Here is a 12,276-nt window from a genome sequence, read left to right as displayed (position 1 = left end):
AAACGGAGAACTAAAGATGCAATACTAACTGGATATTAGTGAGGCCAAGTGCTAACCCCCAAGCAGCCTTTCAGACTGGAGACTCCATAGTTCACTGTTCCCTAGTGCACAAAGAGACACTCTCAAGGACAAGCAGCTGCTGTTCAATTAATGCACTGAAGAACTATACAGGCTTTGTCTTGCAGGGAGTGAGAATTAGTAAAGTACAAGGTCACTGTCCTGGTTGACTTTTGGCCAGTGCTCCTACAAACTACACAAGAAGCAGACTGTATGCAAACCATAGCAGCTCAGAGCCCTCACAGTAAGACATAAGTGTAAGAGCTGTTTAAATAAATGGTCATGGGCAGAGCCTACGAACACTTAGTTCAACTGAGCAAAGTCTGAAAGTATATCAAATGCAGAAATAGGGGCTTCCAGTACTCCAAGACTCTCCCATATCTTATAATCAGGGCACAATTTTAACTGGATTAATGATTTCTTTAGGACAATGAACTTAAAGAAAGAAAATTTTTATGTAATCTTCCTCACTTCTATGAATAAGAGAGATGAGTAAATGTGTTTATTTTGACTATTATAGTAGGAAATAAATTGATCAACTTATGCTATTTATGACAGACTAGGTTTATTTTATACAGTCTCTGTCTCTCCCTTTTTCTGTCTTTATCTTTCTTCATCTCTCCATTTCATTGATTCAGTCTGTGTCTGTCTCTCTGTCTCTCTCTGTCTCTGTCTATCTCTGTTTGTCTTTGTCTCTCCTCTCTGTCTCTCTCTGTCTCTTTCTCTCTCACACATGCACACACACACACACACACACACACACATCTATATTACATATCTTTGAAATATTCAAACAACCCAGAGATTTCACCTCACACCAGTCAGAATGGATAAGATTAAAAACTCAGGAGACAGTAGGTGTTGGTGAGGATGTGGAGAAAGAGGAACACTCCTCCACTGCTGGTGGGAATTCAAGTTGGTACAACCACTCTGGAAATCAGTCTGGCTGTTCCTCAGAAAACTGGGCATAACACTTCCGGAGGACCCTGCTATACCACTGCTGGGCATATACCCAGAGGATTCCCTAGCATGTAATAAAAACACATGTTCCACTATGTTCATAGCAGCCCTATTTATAATAGCCAGAAGCTGGAAAGAACTTAGATGTCCCTCAATGGAGGAATGGATACAGAAAATGTGGTATATATACATGATGGAATACTGCTCAGCAATTAAAAACAATGAATTCATGAAATTCTTACCCAAGACACAATTCAAATATCAAGTGACTCCCAAGAAGAATGAAGGAGAGGTCCCGGATCCTGAAAATGCTTGTTCCAGCATTGTAGGGGAGCACCAGGACAGAGAAGTAGGAGGGGGTTGATAGGAGAATGGGTGGAGGGAAGAGGGCTTAGGGAACTTATGGGGAGGGGGGGAACCGTGAAAGGGAAAATCATTTGGAATGTAAACATAGAATATAGAAAATAAAAAAAATAAAAAATTAATGAAAAAAAAAGAAATTTTCAAACAATGACATGACTTCTGATTTTTCTTACTTGAAATTCATCATTCTGTCCTGGAAGGAAGAGCTGTTCTTGGCTGTCCTTGGTAAGGCTGATTGGTCCAGTGACTCCTTCATCTCCATATACCCACAATGTGACATTGGCCTGAGTACCTGTATCTCCAGTCAGCACTAAGACCTTCCATTTTTCTTCTGATAGAAGTGTCTCAGTACTGCACAGATGCTTGCTTTCTCCTGTACAGAGTAAGAGAAGAACATAAAGGGCAGATCAGGTGCATCAGGCTAACAGAGTCCTCTGCTACACTAAAGTCCAAGAATAAATATCAAAGAACATCAAGACTAGCATGGGTGATGTGGGGTAAGAGAGGTACTGAAGTGTGAAGGCTCCAGGGAGCTGACTTGTGCTTTTCTCAACACAGTAAGGTTCTGAACAATTGATACTCAACTATATAAGAAAATCACATCAAAACAATAGTTGTCAGCCATGCCTTGTACTCAATGCTACAACACAGGAGGGCACTCTAGAGCCAACAGTGTGAGCCTATAGATTTTTCATTAAGCTGCTTGTCAGCTTTGTGGGGTTAATATATGATCAGTAACTATGATAGAAAGTAACAAAGTGAATTAAAACATTTACAAATATAAAAACCAGTATGGCAAAAAACAGACATTTTTCCCGAAATGTAGTTAAAATGGAAAATTTTAAAGCTAATGTATATTTTCTGAAAGTTGCTTTCTCTTGGACTGGATGATCTCTGTCAACACAATAGCAGGCATTTTCCACTCTGCTACATAATATTCTCTGTCTATCTGTCTCTCTCTCTCTCTCTCTCTCTCTCTCTCTCTCTCTCTCTCTCTCTCTCTGTCTCTCTCCCTGTGTGTGTGAGTGTGTGTGTGTGTGTGTGTGTGTGTGTGTGTATGTATGTATGTTTAGACTAAAGATTGGGACTGATTATCTTCCCTTGATTGCACCCCACCTTATTGGTAGAGACAAATTTTCTCAACATACATAAAGTCCATGGATTTGACTAAGTTAGCTACACAAGAAGCCACCTGTCACAGACCCTCCCCAAGACTGAGATATTAGGCACCATTCCATACTTTCAAGTCAGCTCTGTAAAATTCAGCTCCTCCTGCTTACATGGCAGTAATTTTATTGACTAAGCCATCTTCCAAGCTCAATCATCACCATTTATCAAGACTCTGCTTTTTCTGGGCTTCATGTAAAGTGTCACCACTACTAAGTTTAAAGGTGAGTCAGATTCTGAGGTCTGTTTTAAAATGGAGAAAAGAAAGAAGCTAAATAGTATGTGGGTGACATGAGTAAGCCTCAAGGGTTCTGAATTCAAACAAGCTTGAGTGGCTGCTGTGTTCTGCAAACATAGTTTACCAGGTCAAAGTAGTTATGGCATTGCTATTATTTAAAACATTGTTTTGTGCTAAGTGTTACTCACAATACCAACTCATGATAACATCAGTCCCATTCTGTCAACACATCAGGCCTACAAGATCTTTTCCCCATTAAGCAGATGGAAAAATCAGGCCTCACAGGCTAGCAACTTGTCAAAGTCATGCATGCTGGGCTTCAGCCCAGGCAGAGGAAGTTTGGATCTTGAGACACTTGCTCAACTACAAAGGTAGTTGCCAAAGAATTATTACAGAAATTGGTCCAGCAAAACCTCATGACCCTATCTAATTTTCAAAACTAAAACAGTACCTATAAGCTGTTCTTCCATCCTTCCTTCCTTCCTTCCTTTCTTTCTTTCTTTCTTTCTTTCTTTCTTTCTTACTTTCTTATCATGTCTTATCAAGAACACTGAGGACTTCATGGTCAACAGTGTAACCAAATATCTACAAATTCTACTGATACATCACGTCTCAACAAAGAAATTAGAGACCCTGGATCAGCAATTAACTCTTGGAATGCTGATAATCTATTTTTCTGGATATTTTAGTATTTGAAATAATTTATTTTATTTAAGAAAACTTTCATTCATGTTATTTGCTGAACACTAGACAAGAACATTGCTCTCTTTTCTTAATGGCAGTAAATGAAAATCAAAAAAATAACAAATGAGCATCTTGCTCTAGAGATATATGATATCTACTGGAGATATATGATATCTACTGGAGAGGAAAAACAAACTATTATTTTTATTTGAACCATGCAAAGGCATTCATGGGAAAGAAAAGTATTGCAATATCCAAACATAGCTGCAACTAGGAAGAGAGAGAGAGAGAGACAGAGACAGAGACAGAGACAGAGACAGAGACAGAGAGAAATTAGAAGAAAAAGATTCCTGGGATATCTCTCTGCTAGATATATAAAGAGGAATTTCTATTTTGCAAATAGGAAAGACGCTCTATTCAGTGGTAACAATATGCTTAGCATGTCCATAAAATAAGATGCTGCAAGTGAGGAAGAGAGAAATAAGGAACAAAGTTGACACTGGAATGCTCGAGTAATGAGTGGTTTTTAAGTCCAGAGATATTCCTACAGAAAAAGGTCTCTCTCTCTCTCTCTCTCTCTCTCTCTCTCTCTCTCTCTCTCTCTCTCTCTCTCTCTCTCCTCTCCCCCACCTCTCTCTCTCTCTCTCTCCCTCTCCCTCTCCCTCTCTCCCACCTCTCTCTCTCTCTCTCTCCTCTCCCTCTCCCCCACCTCTCTCTCTCTCTCTCTCTCTCTCTCTCTCTCTCTCTGTGTGTGTGTGTGTGTGTGTATGTGTGTGTGTGTGTGTGTGTGTGTGTGTACAGCTTAGCTAGTTAATATAATCCGCTAATAACTTGATGACTGCTAAGGAGCCCTCTACACCAACATGTTCTTGCATCATTTACACAAACAGGCCATAGACTGAGGATGTACTCATAAAAACTGATAATTTAATCTGTAATACAGAATGATGTAGTAAAGTCTGCACTGTCAAAAGTCTGCACTGTCATCAATTAAATATGAATGCCATCTAATGCCATGATCTTTTGGAAATGAACCAAAGTCCATTTGTCTCAGACTATAAATTTCTCTATCTGAGAAGCATAAAAGATGTTGCTTTCTTGACTACAGGTTTAAAAATACTTAGAGTTGGGAGGATATTGGAAGAGATAGCTGCTAGATAAAGCACTAATCTTTAGTGCTTAATAAAAATCTAACCCTGAATGCAATCTAAAAGAGATTTGCATGATTCAAACTGGTTCTCTCTAAGCATTACAGAGCACTTTAATTACCCTACAATCATATTTACTTAAATAAAACAAAATAAAAATTCTTGGCTATGGGATCTCCTGAAAGTCAGGAGGAAAAACAATTGATGATATTGATAACAAACAAGCTGGTTTTAATAGTTCACAAGTAGATGAATAAAAAGGCAGCTGAAGGCATCTCACTAACAGAATGTGACAATACTGTGAGGGTGTGCAACCTTTGTGTTACATATAAAGACAGTATTTGAGAAAGGCGCTTTATAATAAAATGTAAAGCAGATAATGAAAATGAATGTCATTCCACAAACATGCTCATATTGTAAACATAGCTTTAATAAAAGCATTATTATCTGAAAAAATATAATGAGCTAAAAATGTTCTCTATAGTTACCTTAAAATGAAAATGAAATTTATTAAGTTGAGATTAAAGTTTTGAATAATCACCAAGTTATCATTTGGTGATATTTAAGATAGAGCAGTTACTTACACAAAAGCACAAGAAACAAAATCTTCATAAACACAGTTCACAAATATGTCAGAACACAAGGATCTTCCAAAACACCAGAATGCTGGATTGAAACACAGAAATAACAAAAAACAAACAAAAAACCATCATCATCATCAACAACAACAACAGAAACTAACCAGGAAAATGTCTTCATCCATTACACATCACTTGAGGATTGGTATTTCTGAATAAGGAATTCGGAAAATGGACATCAAGAAATCAAATAAACTAATTTTAAAATGGGGTATACAGTCCCAAACAAGACCCACTCCATTTTCTGGCCCACAACTCCAACAGAAGACTACCTCTCTTCCTGAGGCTACCCTGGTACTAAGAACTTCAAGCAAGTCACTGCCCACTGCTTGCAAATACTCTTTAAACTACATCTTGCAGTCCCACCAGCACTCCCTCCCACAGGCCTCATATCCCAGCCCATAATTCTCAAGGAAGACTCTTAATTTACTGGAGGCCAAGCCAATACTGGGAACCCCAGTATATGGAACCCCAGAAACCACACTGCTCTTCAGAACCCTAGAAACCACACAAGTTTTAAGAACTGCAGAACCTCAGAGGCAATGCAGGTACTCAAAACCCCAGCAGAGACACATTACTGGACCTGAAGACTCACTGGCTTCCAGAATCACAGGTCAGATTAGAGAAGCAGCAGAAAGCAAGAAAAGAGGATCAAAAAAAAAATCAACCAAACCCAACAAAAATAAAATCAGAAATTGGTACCTAAACATAATAATTCCCAAACTAGATGACTAGAGGCCAGGATAATAACACAGTCAGCAGTAGCCAGGGCAACATCAAAGCCCAGATAGCCTACTACAGAAAGCCCTGGCTATTCCAACACAGTTGAAGCTTAAGAAAATGGTTTTTCAGCATCTAATGAAATGATCATGTGGTTTTTTTTTTCTTTGAGTTTGTTTATGTAGTGGATTGCATTGATGGATTTCCTTATATTGAACCATCCCTGCATCCCTGGGATGAAGCCTACTTGATCCTGGTGGATGATCGTTTTGATGTGTTCTTGGATTCGGGGGGGTGGGGTTCAAGAATTTTATTGAGTAATTTTGCATCGATATTCATAAGGGAAATTGGCCTGAAATTCTCTTTCTTAGTTGGATCTTTATGTGGTTTTGGTATCAGCGTAATTGTGGCATCGTAGAAGGAGTTGGGTAGTGTTCCTTCTGTTTCTATTTGGTGGAATAGTTTGAAGAGTATTGGTGTTAAGTCTTCTATGAAGGTCTGATAGAATTCTGCACTGAAAACATCTGGTCCTGTGCTTTTTTTGGTCAGAAGGCTATCTATGAACCCTTCTATTTCTTTAGGGGTTGTGGGTCTGTTTAGATGATCTATTTGATCCTGGTTTAATTTTGGTATTTGGTATCTGTCTAAGAAATTATCCATTTCCTCAAGATTCTCCAGTTGTGTTGAGTACAGGCTTTTGTAGTAGGATCTGATGATTTTTTGAATTTCCTCAGTTTCTGTTGTAATGTCTCGCTTTTCATTTCTAAGTTTGTTAATTTGGATACTTTCTCTGTGCCCTTTGGTTAGTCTGGCTAAGGGTTTATCTACCTTGTTGATTTTTTTTCAAAGAACCAGCTCCTGGTTTTGTTGATTCTTTGTATGGTTCTCTTGGTTTATACTAAACCACATGATCATTTCATTAGATGCTGAAAAGGCATTTGACAAAATTCAGCATCCTTTCATACCAAAAGTCTTGGAAAGGACAGGAATTCAAGGCCCATATCTAAACATAGTAAAAGCAATATACAGCAAACCAGTAGCCAACACCAAACTAAATGGAGAGAAACTTGAAGCAATCCCACTAAAATCAGGGACTAGACAAGGCTGCCCCCTCTCTCCATATCTTTTCAATATAGTTCTTGAAGTCCTAGATAGAGCAATTAGACATCATAAGGAGGTCAGAGGGATAGAAATTGGAAAGGAAGAAGTTAAACTATCACTATTTGCAGATGATATGATAGTATACTTAAGTGACCCAAAAAAAGTCTACTAGAGAACTCCTACAGCTGATAAACAACTTCAGCAAAGTGGCTGGCTACAAAATCAACTCAAGCAAATCAGTAACCTTTATATTCTCAAAGGATAAGTAAACTGAGAAAGAAATTAGGAAAATGACACCTTTCACAATAGCCACAAACAACATAAAGTATCTTGGGGTGACTCTAACCAAACAAGTGAAAGACCTATATGACAAGAACTTCAGATCTCTGAAGAAGGAAATCAAAGAAGATCTCAGAAAATGGAAAAATCTTCCATGCTCATGGATTGGCAGGATTAATATAGTTAAAATGGCCATATTGCCAAAGGCAATCTACAGATTCAATGCAATCCCCATCAAAATTCCAACCCAGTTCTTCATAGAGCTAGAAAGAGCAGTGCTCAAATTCATCTAGAATAACAAAAAACCCAGAATAGCTAAAACTATTCTCAACAGTAAAAGAACTTCAGGGGGATTCAGTATCCCAGACCTCAGACTTTACTACAGAGCAATAGTGATAAAAACTGCATGGTATTGGTACAATGTCAGGCAAGCGGATCAATGGAATAGGATTGAAGACCCAGAAATGAACCCACACACCTATGGTCACTTGATCTTTGACAAAGGAGCTAAAAGCATCCAGTGGAAAACAGATAGTCTTTTCAACAATTGGTGCTGGTTCAATTGGAGGTCAGCATGCAGAAGAATGCGAATCGATCCATTCTTATCTCCTTGTACTAAGCTCAACTCCAAATGGATCAAGGACCTCCACATAAAACCTGACACACTGAAACTAATGGAAAAGAAACTGGAGAGGACCCTTGAGGACATGGGCACAGGGGAAAAGTTCCTGAATAGAACACCAATAGCTTATGCTTTAAGATCAAGAATTGACAAATGGGACCTCATAAAACTACAAAGCTTCTGTAAGGCAAAGGACACTATCAAAAGGACAAAAACATCAATCAACAGATTGAGAAAGGATCTTCACCAACCCTAAATCTGACAGAAGGCTAATATCTAATATATATAGAGAACTCAAGAAGGTAGAACCTAGAGAAGCAAATAACCCCATTAAAAAGTGGGGTACCGAGCTAAACAAATATTTTTCACATGAAGAACTTCGGAGAGCTGAGAAACACCTTAAGAAATGTTCAACATCATTAATCATTAGGGAAATGCAAATCAAAACAACCCTGAGATTTCACCTCACACCAGTCAGAATGGCTAAGGTCAAAAACTCAGGAGACAGCAGGTGCTGGCGAGGATGTGGAGAAAGAGGAACACTCCTCCACTGCTGGTGGGATTGTAAGATGGTACAACCACTTTGGAAATCAGTCTGGTGGTTCCTGAGAAAACTGGGCATGGCACTTCCGGAGGACCCTGCTATACCACTCCTGGGCATATACCCAGAGGATTCCCCAGCATGTAATAAGGACACATGCTCCACTATGTTCATAGCAGCCCTATTTGTAGTAGTGTAACCAGAAGCTGGAAAGAACCCAGGTGTCCCTCAACAAAGGAATGGATACAAAAAATGTGGTATATTTACACAATGGAGTACTATTCAGCCATTAGAAACAATGAATTCATGAAATTCCTAAACAAATGGATGGAGCTGGAGAACACCATACTAAGTGAGGTAACCCAGTCTCAAATGATCAGTCATGGTATGCATTCACTGATAAGTGGATAATAACCTAGAAACTTGGAATACCCAAGAAATAATCCACATATTAAATGATGTCCAAAAAGAACAGAGGAGTGGCTCCTGGTTCTGGAAAGACTCAATGCAACGGTATAGGGGAATACCAGAACAGGGAAGTGGGAAGGAGTTGATGGAGGAACAGTGGGAAGGAAGAGGGCTTATGGGACTTGCGGGGAGTGGGGACCCAGAAAAGGGGAAATCATTTGATATGTCAATAAAGAATACATCGAATAAAAAAAAAAAGAAAATGACCTTAAATCCAATCTTATGAAGATGATAGAGGCCCTTAAAGATGAAATGAATAAATCGCTTAAATAAATCCAGGAAAACACAAACTAACAGGTAAAGAAAATGAAGAAAACTTTTCAAGACCTGAAAAAAAAAACAGAAGCAATAAAGAAAATACAAACTGAGAGAATCCTGGAGATATAAAACCGCGGTAAGCAAACAGGAACTATAGATGAAAGCATCACCAACAGAATCCAAGAGATAAAAGAAGGAATCTCAGGCATAGAAGATACTATAGACAAAATACATATATCAGTTAAATAAATGTTAAATCGACAATGTTTGTGACACAAAACAGAAATCTGAGACACTATGAAAAGAACAAACCTCAGAATAACAGAAATAGAAGGAGACAATTCTCAGACTGATGACCCAAGAAATATTTTCAACAAAATTATAGAAGAAAAAATGTTAACCTAAAAATGTGCCTACAAAGGTACAAGAAGCTTACAGAACACTAAATAGATTAGACCAGAAAAGAAAATCCTCCTGCCACATAATAGTCAAAACATTAAAGGTATAGAACAAACAATATTAAAAGTTTCAAGGAAAAAAGACCAAGGAATATATAAAGGCAGACCCACTAGAATTACACCCAACTTCTAAACCGAGACTCTAAAGACCAAAAGGGATTGCACAGATGTCTTGCATACTCCAAGAGACCAGAGACTAATATACCAAGCAAAACTTTTGATCGTCCTATATAGAAAAAAACAAAGCATTCCATGAAAAACTCACAAAATCCATCCAAAAATCCAGCCCTTCTAAAAGTACTAGAATGAAAACTTTTACCCATGGAGGTTAACTACAGGCATGGAAACACATGCAATAAATAATCTCACACCAACAAATCCAAAAGAAGAGAAACATGCATCCACACCCACCCACCCACCCTCACACACTCATTCAGACAACCAGCACTACCAACAGCAAAACAGTAACAGAAATTAACAATCATTACCTAGTAGGTCTGTTATGTGTTATCTATTGGGTAGAGAGCTTCTGTTGTTTGATAAAAGAATACACTTAATATTATTGAAATGCTTAAAATATTTGCTACTTTCTATTAATTTGAAAGCAGATTATAAAACTCTGAGCTCAGTATAACCTCTGTAGATGCTGTTAATATTTTGCTTTCAGTTCTAGGTATTCTACTTTTTTCCAGAATAAATTTAATTATGGACTAATAATTTGAGAGAAAGCTCCAGTTTGCAAATGGAAAATTGGATCTGATTTGACCAAATTTCTGTCTACGTTTTAATGTGTTGGCAATGACATCAGCCTACATTTGAAATAAGAAGATGCAATGCCAAACACTCAGCCCTGAAAAAGGCATGCAAGTAGATTTGTATGGATGGAACAAGCCTATTCAGTTCATATTTAGGTTGTATATAATTTAATAATATATATGTGTATATGTGTATATATGTATGTACACATAATCTCAGAAAATTATTTTAAAAAATTTAAAATGGTGCAATGACTTTGCTTTACCAGATACCCACAGCACCTCCAAGCATCCCTTGCAGACAGAACACAGGCAGCATGGCTGTCCCTCTGCCCTGGTTAGAATCCAGGTGCTGACATCATGACTGCAGGTGAGACCTCTACCGTACTCACCACTCTGGGACCGACTCGTGTCCCTCATTTTTAAGGACCTAGGAAGGTTTTATTCAGAAGGCACATTGTGTATTTCCTGTCTCTACCTAGCCTGAATGTGTTTAGATGCAGTGTTTCCAAACTGTAGGCAGAAGGAGTATATACCCTGTTACATATACTTTTTAAAAACATGAGTTTCTAAAGTATTTAGAAATAAATTGATTTGGCACCTCAGATTTCCTTAAAATAACCCATTTGGGATAAAATTAGATATTGTGAAGGGCCATCAAGAAAGACTGGGTTTACCAACCAAAGAGTACACATGGAATGACCCATGGCTCCAGCCACACATGTAGCAGAGGATGGCCTTGTTGGACATCAATGAGAGAAGAGGCCCTTGGTCCTGTGAAGGCTCAATGCCCCAGTGTAGGGGAATGGCAGGATGGGGAGGCAGGAGTGGAAGAGTTGGTGAGCAGGGGGAGGGGGAAATGGGATAGGGAGGGTTCTGGAGGGGAAATGAGGAAAGGTAATAACATTTGAAATGTAAATAAAGAAAATATCTAATAAAAAAGAATGATTTATTTAAACAACAACAACAAAAGACCAGGTTTTGTTTTTTTTTAACCAGGTTTAAACTAAGTAATGGGTATATAGGGAGTGGATTATACTGTCTCTAATTTTGTGTAAGTTGGAAGTTTTATGCAATAAAATATATAGACTTAACAAAAATAAGGTTTGTGGCTCACATTCTCTATTATAAGAATGCTGGTTATAATTCATTTCAATATAAAGTAAATTTCTGCTAGAGTAATGGTAGAGACCCTGCTGCCACTACAGTGCACTGTGTATTACAACCATGCTATTGACAGCTTCTAATTCTCATGGTGTGAGAACGTTTTATCCTTCTTGATAATTGATAATTAAGCATTTTGGACAAGAGACAAGTTTATTTTGTCTATAATTTTTGAAAACTGAATTAATGAACATAATCTTCAGTAGCTCACATTTGCCTTTTAATGTCTTCAAACTCAAGATAGGGTTTTCCAAAAATATTTTAACATATGTTTTAATGTGAATGTAACCAATTTTTTATGTTTTCGTGTGATTTCAATCAAAACATACATAGTGTGACTTCCAAACTGTCAAAGCAAAGAGAAGCAGTGTGCATGTCATTGCCACTGTCTGGAGCAGCAGGAAGAGGCACCTGAAAGGGGGTGTGGTCAAGCCTTATGGGAAGACTCAAGGCACTACTCCATGAAAAACTGCACATGCTCCTACTTACATGCATTCTCACTGCAGCCTAAGAAGGCCAGGTTTAAGCAGGCCACGCATGCGTGCCTTGCAGCAGCAGCCGCTCAGGAGATGCCTTTGCGCCTGCAGTCTGTGGCACATCTGCACTTTGAGCAGCCCATGAATCATTTGAGCTCAGACTCCTCCCTTGTGTCTGT

General features: G+C 38.3%; 1 protein-coding gene across 1 annotated transcript in view; it reads right to left on the bottom strand.

The window, feature by feature from the left end:
* The window catches only part of Rp1 (RP1 axonemal microtubule associated), a 187,044-nt gene that overhangs the window by 43,802 nt on the left and 130,966 nt on the right, over nt 1-12,276 (bottom strand). The window contains exon 17 of the mRNA XM_052175416.1: nt 1,554-1,753. Within this exon, the coding sequence (XP_052031376.1) occupies nt 1,554-1,753 (200 nt within the window). The remainder of the gene's footprint in view (nt 1-1,553; nt 1,754-12,276) is intronic.

Source organism: Apodemus sylvaticus, chromosome 3 (genome assembly GCF_947179515.1).
Source record: "Apodemus sylvaticus chromosome 3, mApoSyl1.1, whole genome shotgun sequence".
Classification (NCBI taxonomy): Eukaryota; Metazoa; Chordata; class Mammalia; order Rodentia; family Muridae; genus Apodemus; species Apodemus sylvaticus.
Note: the sequence above shows the minus strand (reverse complement) of the source record. Positions and strands in the feature narration are given on the sequence as shown.